The 26782-nt window shown below is 43.8% G+C and overlaps 1 protein-coding gene across 1 annotated transcript in view; it reads left to right on the plus strand.

Moving 5' to 3' along the window:
• Positions 1-238: 238 nt before the first annotated feature.
• PAPSS2 (3'-phosphoadenosine 5'-phosphosulfate synthase 2) overlaps positions 239-26782 on the plus strand; it is a gene marked incomplete at its 5' end in the record, with an annotated part of 43854 nt that continues 17310 nt past the window's right edge. Inside the window, 7 exons of the mRNA XM_081105218.1 lie at positions 239-325; positions 11848-11965; positions 15430-15665; positions 16372-16510; positions 17392-17510; positions 17636-17749; positions 19310-19421. Coding sequence (XP_080961344.1) covers positions 239-325; positions 11848-11965; positions 15430-15665; positions 16372-16510; positions 17392-17510; positions 17636-17749; positions 19310-19421 — 925 coding nt within the window. The remainder of the gene's footprint in view (positions 326-11847; positions 11966-15429; positions 15666-16371; positions 16511-17391; positions 17511-17635; positions 17750-19309; positions 19422-26782) is intronic.

Below are 26782 nucleotides of genomic sequence, written 5' to 3' on the forward strand. Positions count from 1 at the left end.
CATGAGGTCTGTGGACTTTACAGAGCCACATGGATTTTAAGCAGAAGATTTTGACTATGTTGGCAAAGGGGAGAATGGCCCGCTGGGAAGAGAGACAAGCGGAGTCCAATTTGAAGACTGTCACGGAAGTGCTCATGAGCAATTAGCAATAGTGGGATGGTTTGAGAGGTGTTTCTTAGCTAAAATTGATAGGACTTGGTGATTGACTTTTCTTTTTAAATGAGGGAGGGGCAGTAGGATGACTCCTATTTTAGATAATGGAGAGAAGTATGAGCCATTGCAAGTGATGAGGAATATTGGAAGAGGAGCAAGGGCTGATGGCAAGGTGAGTTCTGTTCTGATCATGCTGATTTTCAGGGGCTCTGGGGGACCATATGTGCTCGGCATTTGGATAGCTGAAGATAAAGATTTGGCAACCCACAACATATTGATGGTAGACAAACCTTGGGAGCAGATGAGAGTCACTAGAGTGTGTTCAGGGGGAAAGCAGATGGGTGCTAGAGGACGAAGTATGAGAGCCTTGACATCTAAAGGCACTGTTTTAATACTTTACGTGCAATTAATTTACTTAACTCTGTTTGAACCTATGGTGGGCATAGAAGTAATATTGCAATGAATTAGAATTTTCTACTCCCAATAATAATGACGAGTCTCGAGAAAGGTGTTAATCTGGCTCTTTCACAAATACCTTTGACTTTGTTCCTCCTCACAGAGGTAGAAGCCTCTCTGGGGCCACTTTTGATTGAATGGGACGCTGTACCTGCTCCTCCCATTTTCATTTCTTCACTTCTCCTAATTGAATCACCAAAATATTACACATAGAAGGCGGTCTTTGAACTGGGCAGGAATGCCCACACAGAAGTGCTATGAACCTGTGTATTCCAGAGCATGATGGGTTTAGTGCCCTTTCTTGCTTTAGGAAAATGTCTCAGTGTGCACGGAGCGTAGGCAGATACATTTTAATTTGGTTGTGCTAGAACAGGAAGTAAGCAATGTTCACATGTGCCAGCTTTTTGATGTAAACATTTCAGAATGGTGATTTCAGACTCTTCCGAGCTGAAGGACTCTTCGTTCACAATGCTGTACATGTTAGTTGACTCTCTTTGGATCATTTATGTCATATTTGTGAAGGAAAAGGCCATGGGATAATTCATGTGACGATGTGCTCCGAGAGTATGTGGCTCATTAGTAACTTATTCAAGCAGTGTATTATATAAGTGGCCGGTTTAAAAAATAAACACTGACCTGGATTTCAGCACTAATTGAAATGCATTGGGTCACATCAGCTTAATTGATTCTCCCAAAAATATGGGGAACTCATATTAGAAACTATAACCACAAATTGTTATATACATAGTTCCTTGATGCAGAGTTCAGAGAACAGTGTACAAATGCCCTTGTGAATGGGAGCTGTTTATTTTCATGCTCGGACTGCCTCGGCTGTATTCTGTAGTGGCATCTGAGGGAAGACTTGGGATGCAGCAGGTCTCCCTTTGAGAAGACTTTAGCACATAACACAAAGGCGCCTGTAAACGAAGTTGGGAATATGCCATTTTACTGAGTACTGATACTAAAGCCTATGTGCTGATGAGGACCAGAGGTTGTTTAAGGATATCCTAAGAGTTCGGACTTTATTCTGTAGTTAATAGGAAGTCACTGAAAGTTTTGAATATAAAAGTAATCTGATTGTCGATGGGAAGAAGAAGTGATAAAACTGGAGATCATTGACAGAGTTCTGAGTCAAGGGGGAGATAACATTTGACAGATGCTTTACAATCCAGAGCAGAGTTCATGGGGAACTGTGCTCAGGAATCAGGTCCAAAAAGCCAGGCCAGGGGGAAATGTACCTAGCAGAGGACGGTGCAGCCAGGAGACTCCAAACCATGGGCAAGAAGACAAGCCAAGGCCAGAGCTTAGAAGCTGCTCATTGGCATCAGGAGGGTCCGAGGAGTGAAATGTCGCTGTGAGTGCTTTCGTGGCTTCAGTTACCACAGTCTGAAAATTCCCCGACTGGGAACTGAACTGTGACCTCCAGGTTCATTGGTTGACGCTCAACCACTGAGTCACACCAGCCGAGCAATTCATACATTTTTTAATTGAACACAGTTCTGAATGGTGTGTTGAAATCTCCCACCATCCTGCTCTACAGCATGGAACCTAGAGGACCCAATCCGAGGAGAGGGACTTATTTATTTTCCATGGCAAACATTGGAATGATGCGTGCAAACTATCTGAATTTGCCATCCAAGATTTTTCAACAATTTGCACGTCTTTCAGATGCTTTGAAAAACAAATACTATAAAATATTTTAATAAGCAAAGCCTTGTGGAATTTTTAAAGATGCCTTAACTATGTCCCTCCCTGGTATTTTTTGGTTGTCATTTTTTCACAGCATTCAAATTCTTGTCCATGTGACATCAGTCTGTAATTTATTTTGTAGTGGTGACTTCCAGAAGTCAGATCAACTTGAATTATTTTCTTATTTACAGTTTTAGCCTATTTAATAAATCTTTCTGTGGTAGGAATGGGTGAAAATGCTCATTTTTAGTCTTAAAGAAATTTTACATCCATCCTAAAACTTTTTTCATGATATCACATTTAATTTATAAATTCCAGATTTGGGTCATAACTGGTTTTGACAAACTATTTAATTTGCTCTTTTCAGAAATTTGCCAACTCATTTGTTTCAATTCTCACAACTGGTATTTTGTTACTGGCTACTTGGTATGGTTATTTTCCTTATAACTCAAGAGTAGTTTAGCCAAAGTACATCCTTGAAGCTGGCAATTTTTAGGGAGGTGTGGTTAGCATAACTTTTAACCGAAGTGACACTTCTTCAACATTGGGATACAGGAAAAGGAATAACCACAGGATTGGAGTTGAACCTTAAATGTCCAGTGGGTAGTGATTGAATTAAAGTTGAGTACGGTGCCCTTCCTGCTGTTTGGCTATTTACAGATTTTACTAAGATCGTTAAGACAGCGGTGACACCAGCTGACTCAGAATAGCTTCCTAAATAGAATATATGGGAGAGTGAACAGAGGTTCCCAGGTTTGTGATATCTACTTCCAAAAGCCACAGTAGCTTCTCCACGGGCAATTTTTCTCTGCATGAGATAACTAAATGCCAAAACAGCAACCGCTGTGCTCAAGTGACAGGGGCTGTACTTTAAAGGTTGTTCGCTAGCGTTTCCTGTACTCCATGATGTAGTATAGAGGAACTAGTAGTCTCAAAGATTTATTCTCAAGATATCAGGGTTAATAGTTTTTTAATTTGTTTGTATAGTCTGGTTATTGTTCTGTTGGTTGTAATTTACCTCACGACTCGCTTATGTTCACACATCTGTTACCCTTTGAGCATCAAACCTTTTGGCCTCACTTTTCTGGTTGAGAAATTCTTGATATTTAAAAAAATATATTTATTTCCAAGTTAATATAGAAAAATCAGAATATAGAGACAAGAAGAAAAATAATTGTCTTATACATATCTTTGTAGCCTTATAGATATAAATACATATCTTTGTACATATAAACACATATGTTTTTAAAATGGAATTAACATTAATTTACTCTGTTACCTGTTTTCTCGTTGGGGTATATATCATGATATATTTTTAGGTCAATAAATATAGATGTGCATATTTGTCATATGAGTGTGCCATAGTCTATTTAATTGATAGGCATTTTGATTGGCATAGCTTGGTAACTTGGAAAATGAACTAGAGATACATAATGAGATCTTTTAAATAGTTTATAACTTTTAATGCTCAATTATTTCACTTAGGGTTATATACCCAAGGAAATACTCTGAAAGGAAAGAAATATAAAAAAAGATTGATCATTGTAAGCTACTCATGTTAATGAAAATGGATAATGATTTTTGGTTTACATTTTTATGCATTTTTTACACTTTTATTTTGGTTTGCATTTCATATACATGATTTCATTCAGTACACAATGAGGAAGCTGTGACATAGGTCACCAGCTGGGGTTGGAGGCCAGGAGCTGTGCCCAGGCAGGAGTAAGACCAGCACTTAAGTCAGGAACCCTGGCTCCATGTCCTGCACCTTCCAAGTGTGGGACTTCAGCCAGTAGCCTTCGGATCTGTAAATGGGTCACAATGCCCAGCCTCCTTAGCTCCCAGGCTTTGAGCAATAGGCAAGATAATGCATGTATGGACTGACTATTCTTGAGGGGGAAAGGGGTGTGGGAGATGTGGGAAGAGACTGGACAAAAATCGTGCACCTATGGATGAGGACAGTGGGTGGGGAGTGAGGGCGGAGGGTGGGGCGGGAACTGGGAGGAGGGGAGTTATGGGGGGGAAAAAATAGAAAATAGAAAAAAAAAAAGATAATGCATGTGAAAGTGGAGCTTCTACTAAGAGACCGAGAGAGCAATTATTGAAGTTGCTGCTTTCTGAAAATGAATCTTTCCATGAATCTTCAGACTGCACACTGGGGCCATGGAGGTTTGGAACACTTTTAATAGCAAGAGAGCAATAAAACCACAGTCCAACAGCAGTAAGGGCAAGTTCAAAGGGGACAGAGTGGAGTTATAAATAAGGAAGAGGATTTGTTTGCATAGGAGCCAGGAGAGTGTAAATTCAAATCTGTTTGTTCATTTTTTATTGAAGACATTATACGCATGTAAAACACACACACACACAAACTTGGAGCATTGGGAGACTCATAGCCTGACACATGGTTTCCGGCTTCCAGTTTCCTCTTTTTCATAATACTGCTCACTGTGACATATGCTCACATTTGGCATTTGGCTCTGGAGATGCCCCACCCCGCCATGAAATCATCTGAAGTTTTTTTTTCCATGTCGATTCTTTTCTTCTAGTCATGCAAAATCAAGTCCAGGGTGTCTACCCTGACGAGGCCTCCCCCATCCTGAGTTCCAGAAGCTCCTCCAGCTCTCCCCCTGTCTGCATCACTCATGGGGAAGGGGTGGGCCTGGCCGAGAGACACTGCCACCCTGGGTTGTGTGCTGAGGTCTCAACTCTAATAGCTCTTGATCCTCACCTGGGGAAAGGCCATCCGAGAACTGGTAACTCAGGGTTATGATTGAGACAGCAGGAGGGCAGTAAGTTTGGGGTAGAATGAAGAGGCTTCATACTAGTGCATCTGAGATGCACATACATACTGGCTGGCTTTGGGCCAAAGATAATGATAATCCGGCTGGCCCAGCGTGGCTCAGTGGTTGAGCGCCAACCTATGAATCAGGAGGTTTGATTCCCAGTCAGGGCATATGCAGGAGTCAGCCGATCAATAATTCTGTCTCATCATTGATGTTTCTATCTCTCTCTCTCCCTCTCCCTTCCTCTCTGAAATCAATAAAAATATATTTTTTTAAAAAGATAATGATAATTGGAGTAGCAACCACAACAATGTGTGTGTGTGTGTGTGTGTGTGTGTGTGAATTGTCACCCATACCAAATGCTATCCTATACATTGTCTGATTGATCATGAGCCCACCTCCCCAAACTTGCCTTAGAGTGGACCCACATTCCTAGAACATTTCTAAATCTGAGCAGCTTAGATCTCAAATTACCGTGATTTCTCTAGAGTAGATCAAATGCTGCCTGGGCCTCATCAGATTCAACATCTTACTGTGTGTCTTATATTTTCTTTGATACTTTATATAGATCATTTCACTTCATCCTAACAGCAACCCTGTGAGGAAACTATTCTTAGCCCTGTCGACGTAAGAAACATCCAAACCTGTAAAAAATTTATGAGCTAAACTGACGATAATTGTCAGGATTGAGAAAATGCTCCGGAGAATGGCAGTTTTGCAGCTTATTGTATACATTAAAATCAAAGGAGGAGACAAAAGGAGGTTGCATGAAATTCACTGGTGGTAGATCAGGGAGGCAGGAGAAAGAAAAACAGGCAAATCCCTGAGATTGGATAAAAAGTAAAATGGAGAGACACATATACTTCTTTTACATTGGTGGGTGTAGAATAATTAACAGTGAACATTTGCAGCACATAGGGATGGTACTCAGGGAACAAGATAACAATGAGGAGTTTGTTCTGGTGAGGTGAGTGTGCCCTGAGCAGTGTGTGTGTGTGTGTGTGTGTGTGATGTGTGTTGGGGGGGGGTGGTAGGGGCATTGCTCTGACATTTTATTGTTGTTGTTAATCCTCACGGGAGGATATTTTTTCCATTGATTTTTAGAGAAAGTGGAAGGGAGGGAGGGAGAGAGAGAGAGAAACATGGATATGAGAGAGACACATGGACTGGTTGCCTCCCACCCTGCACAAGCTCCTTGAGGCCAGGGATGGAACCTGTAACCCAGGTACATGCCCTTGACCGGCATATGAACCCACAACCCTTAGGTGTGTGGGCCATCACTCTAACTACCAAGCAACACCGGCCAGGGCTACTCTGACATTTCAAAGGTATGTCATCCTAGTTGCAAAAAGACATTAGACAGGCTTACCTAAGGTAAAGGTTGGCCTTTGTCAAGGAACCTCCAGGCCTAGGATGTGACTACCTGCCATGACTCACTTCTAATTAGGAATTCTTATGTTTAGAATATCCTGTGGTTACTTGTGGTCTCTGAGTTTGTAGGGCCCAACATGCAGGCCTCCTCTGAGCTCGTCCCAGTTAGCATGTGGCCCCTTTTTCATCCACAGCCCCATTTTACAGAGCAGGAAACAAGAAGTTCAGCAATCTATAATAATAAACGCGTAATGTGCTAATTGACTGGACAGCCGAATGTCCTTCCAGATGAAGCCACAGTGGCAGGGGCCGAAGCAGAGGTGGTTAGGGGAGATCAGGCAGGCAGGCAGGCGAGCAGTTAGGGGTGATCAGGCAGGCAAGCAGAGTGGTTGGGGGCTATCGGGCAGGCAGAGTGGTTGGGGGTGATGAGGTAGGCAGGCAAGCAAGTTGTTAGGAGCCAGTGGTCCCGGATTGCGGGAGGGTGCAGGCCGGGCTGTGGAACCCCACCCCCATCCTGCACAAGTGTCATGCATCGGGCCTCTTGTGTTAAATATTTGCTCAGGGTCACAGAGCAGGTAGGCTGCAAAGCAGATTTTAAACTCAGGTTTGCTTGACTACAAAGCTCATACTCATCCTACTGCTATGCATGTGCAGTGAGTTTTCCTGGGCCAGTGAGCTGGAAGAAAGGTAGGGATTTTTGCAAAATTGTTCTTGGGGACGTGGAATGGAAGTATACCATCAACTTTATGGTTTCTGGACCACTTCTTGCTAAGTGACACTGTTAGACGAGGTGCCAGGGATGTCTGTGTGCTGTTTCTGCACTCAGGGAGGCAGGGACTTTCTTTACCCTGTGTTTTGTTTTCCATGGAGAAATCCTTTTTCTGACAGTCACTTTCCTCCCAAAGCTTAGAACACCATGTGCTCTTTAGAAGGAAGTAAAGGTTTCAGCAAAGAAAAGTTTTCAGCTGCCCGGTCCCTTTGCAGTTTAAATATCATTCAAAACATCTGCTTCTATTTTATTTGTTTGCTTGTTGAAGAAAATCAGGGGTAAATTTGAGATAAAATATCTTCCTAAACCAAAAAAAGCCCCATACTTGGCCATCTGAAAAACTTCGTTTGTTTGTTTAAACATTACAGAAGTGACAGAAAATCTGTGCAAATACCCACGATTAAGATTCTGCTAATAGCCCTGGCCAGTGCGGCTCAGCAGGTTGGACATCATCCGGTGTACCAAAAGGTTGTGGCTTTGATTCCCGGTCAGGTACACGCCTGGGTTGTGAGTGTAGGTCGGGGCACATGCAGGAGGCAACCAGTTGATGTTTCTCTGCCACAATGATGTCTCTCTCTCTCTCTCTCTCTTTCTCTCTCTTTCCCCTTCCTCTTTCTCTCGCTCTAAAAATCAATAGAAACATTTTCTTGGGCAAGGATTAAAAAAAAAAAAAGATTCAGCTAATAAAAAGCAAATGTTCTGAGATTAACTGTTAAACACTTTTAGAGTAGTTCTTTCTGGTGATTTCTGAACTGTTGTTGAAAACCAAGCAGTTGTTTGGGAGGCAATTTAACAAGATCATAGCAACGTTTCCACAGAAGACCAAGAAAGCCTGGAGTTTATTCTGGACCTCTCCCTATAGGGAGAAGAAACAGCCGAGAGAAAGAGAGAGAGAGAGAGAGAGAGAGCGCGAACACATCTCTGTGGACAAATTAAGCTCTGGTGGGCATTCATGTGCACAGGTGGGCAGCAGCCTCTTAAGTCCAATATGCTATGACTGGGATCAGAGCCCTTTTCCATAAAGGCAACAATGCTGAACAATATAACTCCACCATCTGAATCTTATATATTTTCTGGCTTGCCTACTTTTTTAAATGGCTCTCTGCGGTTTTGTTTTTGCATGTGGCAAAATTTACATATAATGAAATACCCATCTTGTGTGTACATTCAGTGAGTTCCATCAAGAGTGCAAACACCTGGGTACAAACCCTTGTCAAGACATACAACATTGCCACCCCGAAGCAACGGCTGTTCTGAGTTAGTACACTAGTTTTCCTATTTGGGGACTTCATATGAATGGAATCACATGTAGTTCTTTTGTGTGTAAGACTTCTTCAACTCAGCATAATGTTTTCATTTATCATTCACGTCACATGTATCAGCAGTCCTTTCCTTTTTATTGCCGAGTAGTGTTCCGTTATAAAAGTATTCTACAGTTTGGGGTTTTTCTAAGTTTTTTCTTGGTTTTCCCCCTGTGGATTTTGTGTTTGTTATCTGTTTTTCCTATTGATGGATACTTGGTTATTTCCCGTTTTTGTCCAAATGAAGTTGCTGAGAATATTCTTGTACAAGTCTTTTTGAGGATACATGGTTTCATTTCTCTTGAGTAAATATCTATGAAATGACTGAGTCATGGGGCTGGTAGATACTTCGTTTTATAAGAAACGACCAGATTTAGATTTTTTCCTGAGACGTGGGCCATTTTACCTCCGCTGTCAGCATCTGAGAACACTTGCTGCCATTAGATGGTAGTAGTCACATCCCATTTGGGTTTTAATTTGCATTCCTCTCGTGACTAATAACTCTGAGTGCTTCTTCCTGTGCTGCTGACCATTTGTGGGTCTTCCCTTGAGAAGTGGTTGTTCAGATCTTTTGCCCATTTTCACACGTTAAGCGCCCAGTCAGTCACCGGTGACTGACACTATACTTTCCGGCCGGAAGACAAAACAGGCTGGCTGCTTACATGTTAAAGATGGGGTTGTCTTTATATAATTGAGTTGTAGGTGTTTCTATATCTCCACATAGTATACAGATATATGTATGAGACCCTCCCCCTCCTCCCGGGAGTGGGGTCCCTGTTACTTTTCTTCTTAGCTGTATTTGCCCCCAAAATGATGCCAGGGACTCTGCTCTGTTTAGTACAGTACCATATTCCCAGTACCTATAGTTGTAGCTTCGAGGCTGAAAGCTTTTCAGAAAGAAAGAGTTTATGGAGCCATATGCTAGCCAGAAAAAGGACCAGGGCCCAGGACATACTGTCTAACCAGCCGGCGCCAGCCGGTGGTCCGTGAGGTCCGAAAGGTTGGCGATGGCGGGAAACCACCAGCAGCAGGGTTAGATGGAGAAGATGAGCATGCCCTCTGTCCTGGCGTTGACGGGCTCTTTTATACACTGGGTCTGGGGATGAAAGCTGTAAATTGTTTTGAAAGAATTTACATCGGCTGCAGGAGGGTGGGAAAAGGTGAAGTGCGGGCAGTTCCAGGGGAGGTGCATGGTCCCTAAGGAAGAAATCGTTCCTACTTCGGGATTGGTTATGGGCAATTGGTTGTGGGAAAGTTCATACATAAACAGGATGTGGTGGCAGCTGGCAATTGGCCTTTTTAAATTTTTTTTATTTTTATTTTTTGTTAATCCTCACCTGAGGGTATTTTCCCATTGATTTTTAGAGAGAGTGGAAGGGAGAGGCACATCGATTGGTTGCCTCCCACACATGTCCTGACCATGGCCCGGAATCGAACTGCAACTGATGTACGTGACTGGATTTGAACCGGGGACCCTTCAGTCCTCGGCCTAACGCTCTATCCACTTAGCCAAACCGGCTAGGGTAGTTGGCCTTTTTTTTAGATAGCATCCTGGAAGTTGATTCAAAATTTCAACATATAAACAGGAACGTAAGCCGTCTTTTGTTGATTTTGGCCTGAGGCTCTTAACTGATTAATCTCTTACTTCTTCCTCCCATCCTCTGACCTGCTATAATTTAATTTAGGACATCTCGGAATTTTTTCTTGTTAGAGCTCATTTACATAAAAATCTACTGAAAGAATCAGTAAATGAACAGGTGAACTGGCTCTTGGGCCTGATATCCAGACTCAATGTTCTTGAATTTAATGGTAGTGATTAACAAGCAACTAGAGAAAAAGACATTCATGTCCTTAAGCTATAAAGTACACTTGGCACAGAAGACTCAGATACCTTCAGGGGATTTGCTCGCCAGGGGAAATACTGCTAGAATGTCTCATGGACTAGACTAATTTGTCCCCATTTATGAACCCACAAGTGAAAGCCACTGCTGTCTGACCTGCTGCATTCTGGACTATATCCCGCCTCTTCCACATCCTGGGTTCTCACCAGGCTTGCTTGACGGGTGATCCGAGCATCTAGCCGGGTAGGGTTTCAGACAACCCAGCTGATCACCGCTTTTAGCATCTTCCTCCTGGCTCCCTCTGACTGCCCATTCCCTGCCTGACTGGCCCCTTTGCTGGGGGCTCTGTGCCTCGCCAGCAGGCCTGCCCCCACTGGTTGCACTGCCCAAGGCCAGCAGGGGGCTCCCTCCCTTTGGTCTTGAAGCGATTTTCCTGGTCCTTGTCGAGCTGGCTCCCGCCTTTCCTGTTAGGGGTGGGTATACACTGAGGATGAGCAGCAGCATCCACATTTATAGAGGACGCTGCCGGTAAGGGCATGTTCACATCCTTTATCTCAAGTAGCCTCCAAATCGTCCTATTCGTATCCTTCTTTGTTTTTCCCCAAGGAGGTGGCACAAAGAGGTGATTTAATGTGCTCCAGAATTTAATAGTTGCCCTTATGTGGCCCAGAGTTTTCTAAGCTTCTCTGGGTCTTGCTCAAAGAATATTGGTGCTTGCTTTTTTTTTTTTTTTTAGCTCTGATGGGTGTACATGTGTGGTGTTTAAAAGGCTCCATAGATTTTTATAGTTAAGCAACTTAGATTACACGTCATAAGAAATTCAATTCCACACCAAAAATACATGTGGGTAGTTCCCAACCTTTTTACTTAACCACCGTTATGGGTTCCTTCTACCCCACCGTCTTTGGATCCCATCATTAAAATTTCTTTTCACCAAAAAACTGCACATTGTATGTATTTTTTTTCAATCCTCACCCGAGGATCTGTTTTTCATTGATTCTAGAGAAAGAGGAAGGAAGAGGGGGAGAGGGAGGGGGGGAGGGAGAAAGAGAGAGAGAGAGAGAGAGAGAGAGAGAGAGAGAGAGAGAGAGGCACACTGATGTGAGAGAGAAACATTGATCGGCTGCCTCACCCACATGCCCTGACCAGGGATTGAACCCGAAACCCTGTGGTGCACAGGATGACGCCACAACCACTGAGCAACACCGGCCGGGGCAAAAACTACATTTTAAAATGTCATGGAACCAGAACTTTTACATTGTATCAATAATTATCTCATTCAAATTGTACTTTCAAAGAGTCATGATGTGTATTCTAAAGGCTGTGTCTGTAGTAGAATTAATTAATGTGCTCTGTATGCCAGTGATAAAAGAGGAGTTTCCTTTGGGGAAGACTATTAATGTAATCTGTTACTTTATTATATTTATACATATTATGTTTATTAGCTTATTAACTATTGTACTTGATCTTGTCTTTCTTTGTAGGAGAACCAGCACAAATCCACCAATGTCATCTATCAGGCCCACCATGTGAGCAGGAATAAGAGAGGGCAGGTAGTTGGAACAAGGGGCGGATTCCGAGGATGTACCGTGTGGCTGACAGGTATGCCGTGTTGATATATATCCTATCTAATAAAAGAGAAACATGGTAATTAGCCGTACCTCCGCTACCCTTCCCATTGGCTAATCAGGGCAATATGCAAATTAACTGCCAGCCAAGATGGCGGCCGGCAGCCAGGCAGCTTGAAGCGAACATGAGGCTTGCTTGCTTCAGTGACAGAGGACTCCAACGTTCCCCGCCTGCCGCTGCCGGCCTCTGAGCTTGCAGTTTGAAACATTGTTACAAATATAGAAGCTAAACAAAACCCCAGAAACCTACTTTCAGCCTGCCGGGATCTCAGAGCTGGAGTTGAAACAGTGTTTTGATTATAGAACCCAAACAAACCAGATACCTGCTTTCAGCAGTTGAGGCCTAAGAGCTGGAGCCAAGCCTCAGAGCTAAAGCTGGCCCAGAATAAAAAAAGAAAAAAGAAAAAAAGGAGCGGTTGGGAGCTTCAGTTACCCACCAGCCTGAAAACAGCCCTCAGCCCCTCACCCAGACTGGCCAGACACCCCAGTGGGGACCCCCACCCTGAAGGGTGTGTGACCAGCTGCAAACAGCCATCAGCCCCTCATCCAGGTTGGCCAGGCACCCCAATGGGGACCCCCACCCTGATCCAGGACACCCTTCAGGGCAAACCAGCCGGCCCCCACCCATGCACCAGGCCTCTATTCTATATAGTAAAAGGGTAATATGCCTCCCAGCACCAGGATCAGCGGAGCCGCGAGTCCTCCCAGCACCTGGATCAGCGTGAAAGGGGGCAGCGCCCCAACCCCCTGATCGGCCCTGCTCTGTGTATGACAGGGTGCGGCGCCCCAACCGCCCCCCCCCCCCCGATGGGCCCTGCTCTGTGTGTGACGGGGTAGAGCCATAACCTCCCCATCGGCCCTGCCCTGAGTATGGCAGGGTGCGGGGCCCCAACCCCCTGATCCACCCTGCTCTGTGTGTGACGGGGCAGTGCCCCAACTACCCTATCAGCCCTACTCTGTGCGTGAGGGGGGGAGCTCCCCAACCCCCTGATGGGCCCTTCTCTGTGCGTGACAGGGTACGGAGCCCCAACCCCCCTGCTCTGTGAGTGACAGGGGCCAGCGCCCCAACCCCCTGATTGGCCCTGCTCTGTGTGTGAGAGGCGGTGGCGCCGCAACCTCCCCATCGACCCTGCCTTGAGTGTGACGGGGGAGATGCCCGAACCTCCCAATCGGCCCTACCCTGAGCGTGACTGAGGGTGGCATCGCAACCTCCTGATCCGCCCTGCTCTGTGCATGACAGGGGGCGGCGCCCCAACTCCCCAATCAGTCCTGCTTTAAAATGTCTTAAAAAGAATAATGATAGCTAAAAAAAAAAAAAAGTTAATATTATTGACCTAATACATTACTTTTTCTTGGGGACAAATAGTTATCTCAAGGTTTGAAAGAAATGCAAGTCAAGTTCATGATTCAAATTGCTCACTTCTTTTTCCAGGCCATCCATTTTTGAGCCTTGATTTGAAATGACAGAATGGTAGTTGAGCAGATGATTCGGAAAGTTAAATACAACGTTAATCTCACTTTAGAGTAGAAGTTTGGAATCAGTCCAATCAACTGGATAAACCTGGTGATGATATAAAAAGATTCATTTAGCAAGACCCATGCTAGTTCCACAGGAAAAAACATTGTTCTTTGAAATAGGGTACATGAAGAATCTACTTTCTGATATAAATTGTGATATGGCTCTACAATAAAAGTGGCAAAGACAAGATACTTTACTTGAATGAATGACCTACTCTTATAAAAATGAGAGTAATACCACTTACTTGATGTATTAATATCCACATTCTATAATAAATTCAGTTGTTAAAAAAAATACTGTTACTGTGATTTTAGCTCTTAGTTTCCTGAGAGCTGAAACAAAATCAAAGGAAAGTTCTATTATTTCTCTCATTTTCTGCTGGGAGAGAGCATACCAGAGATTCAGGAATTCCATTTCTCCTACCCTACAACCAGACAAATTCTAATAGTCAATAAGTTACATAACAGACAAAGTTACATAATAGACAATGTCGTCAGCAGTGATTTGTAGAGATTGCCAACACATTCTTCAGATAGCCACTTGTACTAATGATCCTATCTCAAGGCCAGGTGCATGATAAACCATAACTAAAATATGAAAATTATATGTTTACCTTTCATGTAATACCTTTCTTTTTTAAAAAATATATTTTATTGATTTCAGAGCAGAAAGGAGAGGGAGAGAGTGATAGAAACATCAATGATGAGAGAGAATCATTGATTGGCTTCCTCCTGCATGCCCCCTATGGGGGATTGAGCCTGCAACCTGGGCATGTGCCCTTGACCGGAATCAAACTCAGGACCCTTCTGTCTGCAGGCCAACACTCTATCCACTGAGCCACACCAGCTAGGGCCATGTAGTACCTTTCTTATCAAGTCTCCTTTGCTCTTTGTCTTTCGTCTCTGCTTTTCTTGTACTTTTTGTCTTTTCCTTCTTTCCACCCTCTGCCTTTGTAGTGACCTCTTGACCTTCTTCTCTTTGCCCCTAACTTTTCCTCTTCCACGCCCGAGTACTGTCTGACGGTAGCTTTGCACAGTGGAATATTCTTCAGATTCCAAGATCTGTAGGATTATTGAATGTGTAAAGTGCTACTTTTCCAGGATTTTAAGTTATTTTCAAATTACTTATATAATTCCCTTTCTCCTTATGTTTTCCTTCATATTGAAATGATAAAGTGTGTTTCCAGCCATTGTGCTTTGAAACCGTGGTGAAAGGTACATGGTAACTGTTCTCATGTAAAGACTCCAAACAGCCAAAGGTGTATGAGAGCTCTCAGTACATACACAGCCTCGTTCAGGACGCTTCCCACCCTTGATGTTTCAAGAGTCATCAGCGAAAAAGTTTTTTAAAATAAAGGACAGTATATGGGCTCTGTGGTCAAATGCTTGTTTAGGGGCATGGACAAGGGAGGTGGCCTCCCAGCCTCCGAGGGCTGGCTGTCCCCTCCACTCTAGCTGATTGCTGTCAAAAGAGGCTGTGAGAACACTCTCACCAGATCTTGGTTTTTTGTCTGCTTGTTTTTATCAAGAGAAGCTCAAATCTGGATTTTTATGTGCAACTTTCTAATTTTTAAAACACTCTGCCGGCCAAGCAGAACATAGCAAGAACCAAATGCAGCCCCCACAAGGTCTCCCCATGTATGAACCTCCCTGGCTTTGAGAGGCTATTGTCCTAATAAGGGACAAATAGTCATCTCAAGATTTGAAAGAAATGCTGCAAGTATTGGACTTGTAGCAAACTAGACTTTTTCTATATTTTAAGGGTTTTGATTTGAGGTCAGTCAAATGATTGCAATAAGGGTATAATTTACACTTAAAGTAGGTAAAAGTTAGGATCAGGTCACGATTAGGATCAGGTTCCAATTTGTCATCTTGAACAATCAGGGTCAATGCCTGTCTTGTCTTGCCTGCTCTGAACAGGTCTCTCGGGTGCTGGGAAGACGACCATCAGTTTTGCTCTGGAGGAGTACCTGGTCTCCCACGCCATCCCCTGCTACTCCCTCGATGGGGACAACGTCCGTCATGGCCTTAACAAAAACCTTGGATTCTCCGCGGGAGACAGAGAGGAAAATATCCGCCGGATTGCCGAGGTAGCCAAGCTGTTTGCCGACGCCGGTCTGGTCTGCATTACCAGCTTCATTTCTCCTTTCACAAAGGTAAACTGATTTGGTTCCCACACACTGCCAGGAACAGGAGTTGGGAGAGGGGAGGGTCTGGAGGAATGTTCAACTTCCCATCCTCCTCCCCAACCCCCCACCCCCGTTCCTTGCTCCCCTCACTTGCTTCCGCATTTCCTCTGTTTAATATTGGTGATAAAGAGAAGTCCTTCATTTCCAGATGCCAGGGCACCAGACCACAGAAAGCCTTCCACACACACAATTTTAAGGCACACTTGGCCAGAGCTAAAAGGAAGAAAACATTAACCAAGAAAAACTCTAAGGCTCTATCATTTCATTTCTTCCCCAAACTCCGAGGGCTTAGCTTGCTTAAAGGAAACAGCAGTTTCTCCCCAAGCCTCAGGTTCTGTGTGTTTCATTGAAATCGCGGAGGGGGAGAGGGCCGGCTTGTCTGTGAGCTTCCAATAGGAAGCTCTGTACTTGGAACACGTCCTTTGAATGAAGTGCTCCCACGTGGCCAGCCCTGAACTTTAGCAGAGATTCTTCCCCGGGGCTGTGCTCAGAAAGTCCTCAAGAGAGCTAGCTATGTTCGCTGGAGTGACCTTTCTGGGCTTTCTCTGAAGGAGAAGACTCCCGCCACCTCTGCTGGGCACGGACCCCACTGTTACCTTCCCATGATGTTTTCGGATGAAGAATTTCATGGGGAAACCTCTTCTTATGTTCTTAAGTGAAATTTTCTTTCCAGGATCGCGAGAATGCCCGCAAAATCCATGAATTAGCAGGACTTCCCTTCTTTGAAATATTTATAGATGCACCACTAAACATTTGTGAAAGCAGAGACGTCAAAGGCCTCTACAAAAAAGCCCGAGCTGGGGAGATCAAAGGTAGGAGAACCAGCTCAGCTGCACCTTTGCCTATTGCGTCTGTCACCAATTCTTCCTGGTCTGTCTCCAGAAACCTGTCGGAAGTTTCAGAAGCTGTTTTCTAAAATTGCATATAGCACACACAACTTCTGTCCCACCCTCATTTCTTCAGTATGCCCATGGGCTTATTAAAGCGTGGGTTCATATTTTTAAATAGTTTTTTAATCTTATATATTTTTATCTTTTAGCTTCCACATTGCAACTAATCTTTTTGTTTGGTTGGTTTTTTGTTAATCCTCACTTGAGGATATTTCTCCATTGATTTTTTTTTTTTTTTTTTTAGAGAAAGTGGAAGAGAGGAGGAGAGACAGAGAGAGAGAAACATCAATGTGAGAGAGACACATCCATTGGTTTCCTCCCACACAGGCCCTGGGGGCCGGAGGATCGAGCCTGCAACCGAGGTACATGCCCTTGACTGGAATCAAACCCAGGACCCTTCAGTCCAAGGGCCGACACTCTAATCACACTCCAAGGACTGTGGGTTCATATTTTTTAAGAACTGTCACCTCAATGATGAGCAGTAAAGTTCAGGAAACTAACATGGATGAGTCCGTGTAAGCGTGTTCGTAGGAGTGTACCTAGGTTTTCCCATCTTCTTTTCATTCTGATCAGCTGCAGGGGGCTTGGACAGCCAGATTTTGTGGCTCATTTGGGACTTTCTCTATTGAAAATGCAGCTGTTCATTTTCTCACGTACTGCTAGCGGTCCAGGATGGCTGGGTGACCTTTCCTGTTATAATCTGAATTCTCAGCTTAGCACATTATTCCGACATGTGTTATGTCTTATTGATTAAGAAGATGGTTCTGCTGGGGCAGATGTGATTTCCACCCTCTGCTTCGCAGGATTTACAGGCATTGATTCTGATTATGAGAAACCCGAGACGCCCGAGCTGGTGCTTAAAACCGACTTGTCCTCCGTGAGCGACTGTGTCCAGCAGGTGGTGGAACTTCTGCAAGAGCAGGTGGGTGGCCTGCTTGTCTTTTCTTTGCTTTTAAATTGAATAAGATCAGGAAAGATCATCTACTTACTGAAGCATTCTCTTTATAGTTTTCATTTCAAATTGTCCCCCATGCTGCTTCATTTCAGAACATTGTACCCCATACTGTAATCAATGGCATCCACGAGCTCTTTGTGCCGGAAAACAAACTGGACCAAGTCCGAGCTGAGGCGGAAGCTCTCCCATCCCTGCCAATTACCAAGGTAAGAGGGTACAGGCTGGCCAAGGGGAATTATGCTTAAGATCATCAGTCATGATAATTCATGTACAGTTACTCTTCTTAATATTCACGGTATGAATAAGGGAAATGCAGTGTTCATAAAGAAAAACGTTTCATCTTGTCAAATGTCTTTTAACCTCTTCTCCAATCAAATCTGTTGCCAAGAATTGCCACAGGGCAGCTGACACAGGCAGGCCAGGAAGGTAACTGTTTTCCATAGGACAGTGTTGCTTGATTGTCTTCATCCCTTCAGTTATGCCAAACTGTGTGCAATAGGCAAGAATTGTTGGCAGCTACTGGAAGATTGCTTGTCAGGAACACAAGTGCTTCTTGGGCAATCGAGAAAGAATTTGGGGAAAACAAAAAACAACCCTGAACTGAAGTGATATGAATGCCTCAATCTTTTTCTACTCTGCAAATTCTACTCTTTCCCCATCTGGGAGCATCTGGTCTGAGGAGAGAGGGAGGCAGCTTTAGTTGCATTTATTCTGCTGCCTGGAAGATAGAGATGCAACCCCTGTAGACTTTTCTGCACAGACTTGGCCTTTTTATGAATCAGTGTTAGTTGGTCCATACAAGGTGACCATGTTTTCATTGGTATCTTTTTGTTGTCTATTAAAACCTTGTATATTTTTATAAGAGACAGAGTACATTGGGAACCTGTTTCAGCTCGTGAAGACTCTATACTCTGATAACTCATGACAAATTTATACACAGAACCCCTTAGTCTACAAGATAAATTCTGAACACTCCAATGTTTCAGGCAGATTAGAAACATAATTAGAATTACAGTGTGAAATCCTAGTTCCAATAACAAAATGGGCTTCAAGGTAAAAAAAAAAAAAACATAAAGAACTTCAAACAATCTAATGATTAATTTTTTTTAGCCTGAAGAATGACAGGAAAGGTTTCAGAGAAGTGATCCAGGAGCTGGGTTTTAAAGGATGAATAGGAGTTTTCAGGTGGGAAGGAGGCTAAGCCGGAAACCACATATGTGTTTAGACTATACATTGGCTGGTGTTGTTAGTGAATTGGCTCCCAAGCGGGCAATGGGAAGAGGTGAAAGTGCCTGCATGAGCCCCTTGGGCCGGAGCTTAAAGAGCTTTCAGTATCATGCTAAGAATTTTGGAATTTTATTTTAGAGTCAATGGTTTGCCCAATTCAGTCAACTAAATAGTGCATTTGATGAAAAAAATATAGCCAAGCCAGAATTTGTGTGTGTGTGTGGTTGCGGTGGCGTGGAGAAGAGAATGAATTGTCAATGTTCCACACAGTTGCACACCATAAGGATAGATACAGCCTAAAGTGTTCAAATAAATCATCTCAGTTTGAACTCTTTTCACCACTCTTCTTTAGGAGAGTTCTAGATTCAAATGTATCTGGCCCCAAGATTATGGGTCGGCATTAACACATGGGAACACTAAAAACATAAAAGGTTCTGCCTTCATCTTCCTGTCAACTGAATAAGAAAGGGCTGCCCTGGGGCCAGATGGCTGAGCAGCAGAGCTTATGGAAATGTTCACCTGCTTTTCCTGTTTTGCAGCTGGATCTTCAGTGGGTCCAAGTTTTGAGTGAAGGCTGGGCCACGCCCCTCAATGGTTTTATGCGAGAGAAGGAGTACTTGCAGGTTATACACTTCGGCACCCTGCTAGATGGTATGGTTTTTTTGTTTCATTATTATTATTATTGGATATTGTTGTTATTTGGCCAATACAGTGAAATTCCCCAGATCGGAACAAATCTTCTTGATTGGTGTATTCAATGCAACAGCTGATGGACAGATATTAGGAAAGGGGACTTGCGCTGGACTCAGAAATCCTACTGTTCATGACCTACTTCTGCCACGTATGCTTGGCTTTGGAAAAGTCACTTAACTCGTTGAAACTTTAGTTTTGCATCATCATTACCCTCCATTACATAAATACAGGTTGATTCTCTAAATAGATTTCTAGATTCTGTACCATTCCGAACACTGATTTTGCTCTTTTCCTCCCATTTGTCAACTTTCCATCTCCACGTGGTTCCAAGAGCTTTTTCAGAACACAATACCAAGCCTCTGAACTCCCTTTCTTGCCACTCTTTATTATCAAAGAGAACATCTTTCTCAGAGTCCTCATAGGAGCAAGAGGTGCTAATCCTTGGTTTGTAAATCTTATTGTGTAAACAGATCACTTATGGTGTGTCCAGTTCTATTATTTAGAAGCTCTGTTTTAAGGATTTTTCTGGTTATCCTCAAAGGATTATTGGTTGTTTAAAACCACGGAACTGAAGGTTTTCCTTGCACACAAAGCCAAGGGGTGGTTAAGGCTATTTCACCTCCACCGCCCTTTGTTGGCCCCGATACTCAGAGGGCAGCAGATAGGCGGAAGCATTGCCGCCAGATGCTAGGACGCTCTGGGCAACCAGAATGCACTCAGCACACGATGTTGACCTGCAGGGTACCACTCATCCTCCAGGTGCTCGGGCAAGCCTCCTTCCAACAGCTGCTCTCCTTGGTGTGTGCTAAAGTGTCAATAGGCATGAACTACACTAGGATGGCTTCACCCAGGAAATGCTAACAAGGGCGCATGGAGGCAGCTTTCTGGGCACACGCTGGTGGCTTTTAGAGGACTGATCTGGCCAAGGTCAGAAGCAAGTATAATTCAGAAAACCTCCGGACCTTTCTATGATCATTTCCTTCCTCAAACTGCCTGAGCTTATCAAATGGTACTTATCTGTTTCAAGACTCTGGGGAATGGCTGATTAAGTGGGAGGGGTGGTGGTAGAGTCACCCTGAATTTGTAATACTGAGCAGGGCTCAAACCTTTAAGAAGAAAACTCAAATCAGATGTTATTTCTTGGGAAAGATGTTCATGTTCTGGGCTTGTGCCTCCGCCTGGGGAATGGGGCATTAAAGCCAGAATCAGAGCCAAAGAAGACTCTGGTCAACATGGGCCCTCGCCCCTCACTTCTCTTATCAGCTGTTCCATTATAAGCTGTGGCTGATAATGCCCCCAAACCTGAGACCTTCATTTCTTAGATTCAATAACATTCCAAAAGCACTTGATTTACGTATAGCTTGCCTTAATAATAATAATGCATACATATCTGTACATTTCACTGTTTGCAAAGCATTTTCTCAGGCCTTATTTCATTTGATCCTCTTGAAAGCCCTGGAAGACAGGCAACGATTTTCATGCTACTTTACAGATGAGGAGACTGACCTCAGGTTAAGTACTTACTGAAGTTCATACATTGGTAATGAGGGGCCCAAGACCAGAGACCAGAATGTCCTGACAGCTGGCCTGCTGCTCTTTCTGACCCCACTGCTCTTCTGAGGTCCTTTCCTATAGAAGCTAGTAGCTCAGGAAGTTGACATTTACCTCCATGTCTTTTTTTTTTTTTTTTTTTAAATATATTTTATTGATTTTCCACAGAGAGGAAGGGAGAGAGATAGAGAGTTAGAAACATCGATGAGAGAGAAACATCGATTAGCTGCCTCTTGCACATCTCCTACTGGGGATGTGCCCGCAACCCAGGTACATGCCCTTGACCGGAATCGAACCTGGGACCCTTCAGTCCGCAGGCCGACGCTCTATCCACTGAGCCAAACCGGTTTCGGCTACCTCCATGTCTTAATTTCAACACATGCTGAGCGCAGGCTGCATCAAGTAACTGCCACTGGACTCGGCCGCCAGCCACGAACGAGAGGCTGACTGTGAGCATATAAACCAGAGCTGTGGCCAGAAGAAAAGTGAGCCACCTTGGAAGTGAGGACCTTATTGCAGACATTGTCCGTAACCTTTGACTAAGATTTGCTCTTTAAAGAAAAATACCAGGGTGATGGGTGTGGTTGCAAGGCCAATGGTAATGGAAATCAGGGTAACTTGGGGTCTAGAACTCAGGGTGTGGGGACAAAAAGAATCCTGGAGTAGGCAAAATAGTTTGTGTTTTAAGAAGGGGAGGAGGGGGCATTTTTCCTGGGCTTTCTAGATGTTGACGGATTCTTAAAGGAGGCTATGATCCAGAAAGATGAAGAACAGCTAATGCAGAAAATCCGTCTGGGTAATTTCAGCCAAATCTCTCTCCCTCCCCCTCACACCATTTCAGTTTCCTTTCATGGTGCTCTTCAATCTGCAAAACACGTTGCTTTTCTTTTTCTTATTTGGTTCTTATTACCACAAGGTGGGTGAAGCACCTGTTGCTCTCACTTCCCAGGTAATACAGGTGCCTATCTCTCCCCTCACCCAAGCCCCCCAGTCTGGGGAGACAAAAGAGGTCACTCTCCATTAATACTTGAATCCCACTAGTTCTTGACTCCTCCCTGCTCATAGAGAAATCCAGGTTCTTTGCAAAGCCTCCCCCAGTGTTTGTGGAAATTCTCAAAGGGTGTTGCCGGTGCTCCAGAGTCAGGCCCCCCGGCCATACGCCAGTTGCCATGTGGGTCTGTGCACCCACAAAAGTGCAGATCCTCCCATTCACTCTAGCCACTGCTGTCCTTGTACCCAAGTGGGAAAAAGAATGTTCCCTCCCCGTGTTGACCTCACTTGAGGTCGCTCTAGAAGGTTGCTTGAGACCCACAGTGTTAGAGGACTGAGTGAGACGACTCTTGTGATCTTATACCTCCCTTAATTCTCCTGTGGCTGCCACCAAGGCTATATTGGGTAAGGGGATAAGACCAGGTGTCGTGCTGTTTCCATAATCCTTACCTGCTTCCAGCCTGTAGGGCCTATTTCTGGGACTCTTGCAAGACTCCTTTCTGCCCCTTGGGAATTCTCTGCTGGCTCCACCATCTACCCCTGCAACCCGAAACCACTGGACATACCCTGGGTATAATCAGGGTTCAAAATGCCTCATGCCCTCCAGGAATCTCCTCAACGCCTATGGATATCAATTAATAAAAACAGAGACCAAGGATATAATGTGATGCCCACTTCTACCAAAGTAGAGATGGAATATCATCTAATCTAATAATAGACAAAAATGGTAATTGACCGTACCTTTGCTACGCTTCCCATAGGCTAATCAGATATGCAAATTAGCCATCAACAAAGATGGCAGCTAATTTGCATATGTAGGCACCAAGCAATGGAGCTAAGCCCACTGGCCCCTGGCAGGAGCAGCCAGTGAAGGCCGGCGTGGCGAGCGAAGAGTGAAGCCAGCTGTGCTGGCTCCGCCCCTGGGGCCCGAGCGGTGAGCAAAGAGCTAAGCCAGGGGTGGGCAAACTTTTTGACTCGAGGGCCACAATGGGTTCTTAAACTGGACCGGAGGGCCGGAACAAAAGCATGGATGGAGTGTTTGTGTGAACTAATATAAATTCAAAGTAAACATCATTACATAAAAGGGTACGGTCTTTTTTTTCAATAGTTGTATTCATTTCAAACGGGCTGGATCCGGCCCGCGGGCCGTAGTTTGCCCACGGCTGAAGCGCAAAGCCTGCCGTGCCAGCTCCGCCTCCGGGGCCCGAGCAGCAAGCAAAGAGTGAAGCCCACCGCGACAGCCCCTCCCAGCGAAGAGCGAAGGCCTGGGTTCCGGGCGCCGGAGGAAAACTGGTGCCAGTATCCAGGGGAAGGGGCCCCTAAGGGGGCCCAGACTGCGAGAGGGCACAGGGCGGGCTGAAGGACCCACCCGAGTGCACAAATTTTTGTGTACCGGGCCTCTAGTAGTGGATAAGAGTGTAAGCTATGGAGCCAAACTGTCTGGGTTCATATGCCCTTGATTCGCTATGAACCTAGGAAAATTACTTAAACTCTCTGGGTCTCAGTCTCCTCATCTGTAAAACAGATACTAATATCAGTACCTACCCCACGGGGATGTTGAAAGTTTAAAGGAATGCCTGGTCTAATAGTAAATGTTTTTATACATCAACAAACCTCCATGGCGTGCAAGTAAAGGAACTTGAACTCTTGAAGAGAACAAGGCTTATCTCTAGGCATGTCCATTTGAAGTAGCACACAAAAAAGTTCATCAGCTATCCAACAAATATTTATTAAGTGTTCTCATATGCCAAGGTTTGGTCTGGCTGCTGGAGATAGAGTGTTAATGAAGACGGGTATGAGCTAGGTGGGACAGACAGTACAGCTCATTGTCCGAACCTGGCCCAGCAGGTTCTTCCCTCCACATGAGTGGTTGTCAAACATTAAAAAAAAACCAAACACACACACACACAAAACAACAGATAACCAGCCCTGCTGGCCTGGCTCAGTGGTTGAGCGTCCATCTATGAACCAGGAGGTCACGGTTTGATTCCCGGTCAGGGCATGTGCCCGGGTTGTAGGCTTGATCCCCAGTGTAGGATGGTGTGTAGGAAGCAGCCTATCAGTGCTTCTATCTCATCAATGTTTCTCTTTCCCTCTCCCTCTCTGAAATCAATAAAAATATTTTTTTGAAAACCCAGATAACTGTATTTCAGTGAAATCTGAGGCAGTCTGTACAACATATGAAAATAGAGCTGCTCCTGTGGGAGGGGCAGACTCAGCCACCCTTCTACCTGGACAGCCACCCTGGAGGCATCTGAGGAAGCCAGTTCTAACCTGCCCTGTACCACATCGTGACAGTCTCCTGGCAGAGCCTGGCTTGATGGCTTCTGGACTACATAGACAGAATCACACTCCAAAAAATGGTTAACATTTACATGTTAGAAGGTTGGGAAAGATACGATTCATATAGATATCATTTAATTTTAACCAATTCATGAAAATTTGAGTCACCACCATCAAAAATAATTTCTATAGACAAAGAATTACAAAATTCTTAATCGCCTACAGTCTGTAGGCAATAATTCTTTTATTCTGACATTTTTTCAGTTTTAATTTTCTCAAAGATTCACATTTTTTTCCCTAAATTAAAAAAAGATTAGCTCAGTCTAATTTTTTTAGTGTTTCTAATATTTATATAATGAGTTACTCCCTATTGTCCTCAAAGATCTACTTTCATGTCATTGTATTATTTCATTTTATTTCTCACTGGACATATAAAGTTTGGGGGTTGTTAAGTCTAAATTTAAAAATGGCATTACAAGTTTTTGTTCTTGACTGGCAACCCTGGGTTGGGTCAAATCATGGCAGCTTTGTGAGACTCGATCATTTAAAAGTAAGTCTTCCGGGACTCTGAGTTTCCAAGGCAGGGCTTAAGGGCTTTCCTTCTATCTGTCAGCATTTATTCAGCACTTAATGTGGTCTGACTGGCTTTTGACATAAGACATCACACTTAATCCAAATAACACTGCTGTGAAGATGTGCATATGAGGAAATGGGTACTGGAAAGGTCAACTCGCTTGAAGTCTCAATTCAAACCCAGGTTAACCCGGCTCGAGCATTTGTGCTTATTCCACAGAGCATGTTTTCATGTGCTCTAACCATCTAGGATTCTAGGACGCTCTAGAGCCGTTTGCTTCTGTAGCTTCTCCCAAAGCCTGGTGTGGAACCATATGCAATAGTTACACCATCACATATTTGCAAGAGACAACTTCTTTCTGTAGTTGGAAGAGCTATTGACATGTTAAGATTATTTTAGAACAGGTAATCATCTAAAATAATGCTTTTGAATGTATTGAATAATATCCAGTACAAATCTGGTTTCACCAGGTTTTTTGCTGACATTACAGTCTCTATATTTTAAAATAGGAATAGCAAAGTATATTTGTGTGTTATATGTGTGAAGTTTTATTTATTTTTTTTTAATTAAATCTTTATTGTTCAGATTATTACATTTGTTCCTCTTTTTTCCCCCCCATAACTCCCCTCCTCCCAGTTCCCGCCCCACCCTCCGCCCTCACTCCCCACCCACTGTCCTCATCCATAGGTGCACGATTTTTGTCCAGTCTCTTCCCGCATCTCCCACACCCCTTTCCCCCCAAAGAATAGTCAGTCCATTCCCTTTCTATGTCCCTGATTCTATTATAATCAACAGTTCATTCTGTTCATCGGATTATTTATTCACTTGATTCTTAGATTCACTTGTTGATAGATGCATATTTGTTGTTCATAATTTGTATCTTTACCTTTTTCTTCCTCTTCCTCTTCTTAAAGGATACCTTTCAGCATTTCATATAATCCTGGTTTGGTGGTGATGAACTCCTTTAGCTTTTCCTTATCTGTGAAGCTCTTTATCTGACCTTCAATTCTGAATGATAGCTTTGCTGGATAAAGTAATCTTGGTTGTAGATTCTTGGTGTTCATCACTTTGAATATTTCTTGCCACTCCCTTCTGGCCTGCAAAGTTTCTGTTGAGAAATCAGCTGACAGTCGTATGGGTATTCCCTTGTAGGTAACTGAGTTTCTTTCTCTTGCTGTTTTTAAGATTCTCTCTTTATCTTTTGCTCTTGGCATTTTAATTATGATGTGTCTTGGTGTGGTCCTCTTTGGATTCCTTTTGTTTGGGGTTCTCCGCGCTTCTTGGACCTGTAAGTCCATTTCTTTCACCAGGTGAGGGAAGTTTTCTGTCATTATTTCTTCAAATAGGTTTTCAATATCTTGCTCTCTCTCATCTTCTGGCACCCCTATAATTCTGATGTTGGTACGCTTGAAGCTGTCCCAGAGGCTCCTTACACTATCCTCGCATTTTTGGATTCTTTTTTCATTTTGCTTTTCCGGTTGGGTGTTTTTTGCTTCCTCGCATTTCAAATCATTGACTTGATTCTTGCGCTCCTCTGTTCTGCTGTCGGGAGTCTGTATAATATTCTTTATTTCAGTCAGTGTATGCTTAATTTCTAGTTGGTTCCCCAATATAACATCGAGGGTCTCATTAGTTTTCTTGTAGATCTCATTAAGTTTATCGGCGGCTTCTAAACAGTTCTTGAGAGACCTTAAAAGTGTGGTTCTGAACTCTATATCTTCCATTGACAATTTTGTCCTGTTTCTTTGTCTCCACATTTTGTTATGCTTCCTTGATGCACCCCCTAGTGGTCTTTGTTCGTGGTTTTATAGTTAAATTTTGATTGTTGTAGCTAATTCCAGGGAGGGTTTGACCTCCAGGCCAAGTGGCTATGAGAATCAGCTGTGTCAGCAGTGAGAGAACTTCTGTCCTCTAGGGAGGT

Source organism: Myotis nattereri (assembly GCF_964212035.1).
Source record: "Myotis nattereri genome assembly, chromosome: 13".
Lineage (NCBI taxonomy): Eukaryota > Metazoa > Chordata > Mammalia > Chiroptera > Vespertilionidae > Myotis > Myotis nattereri.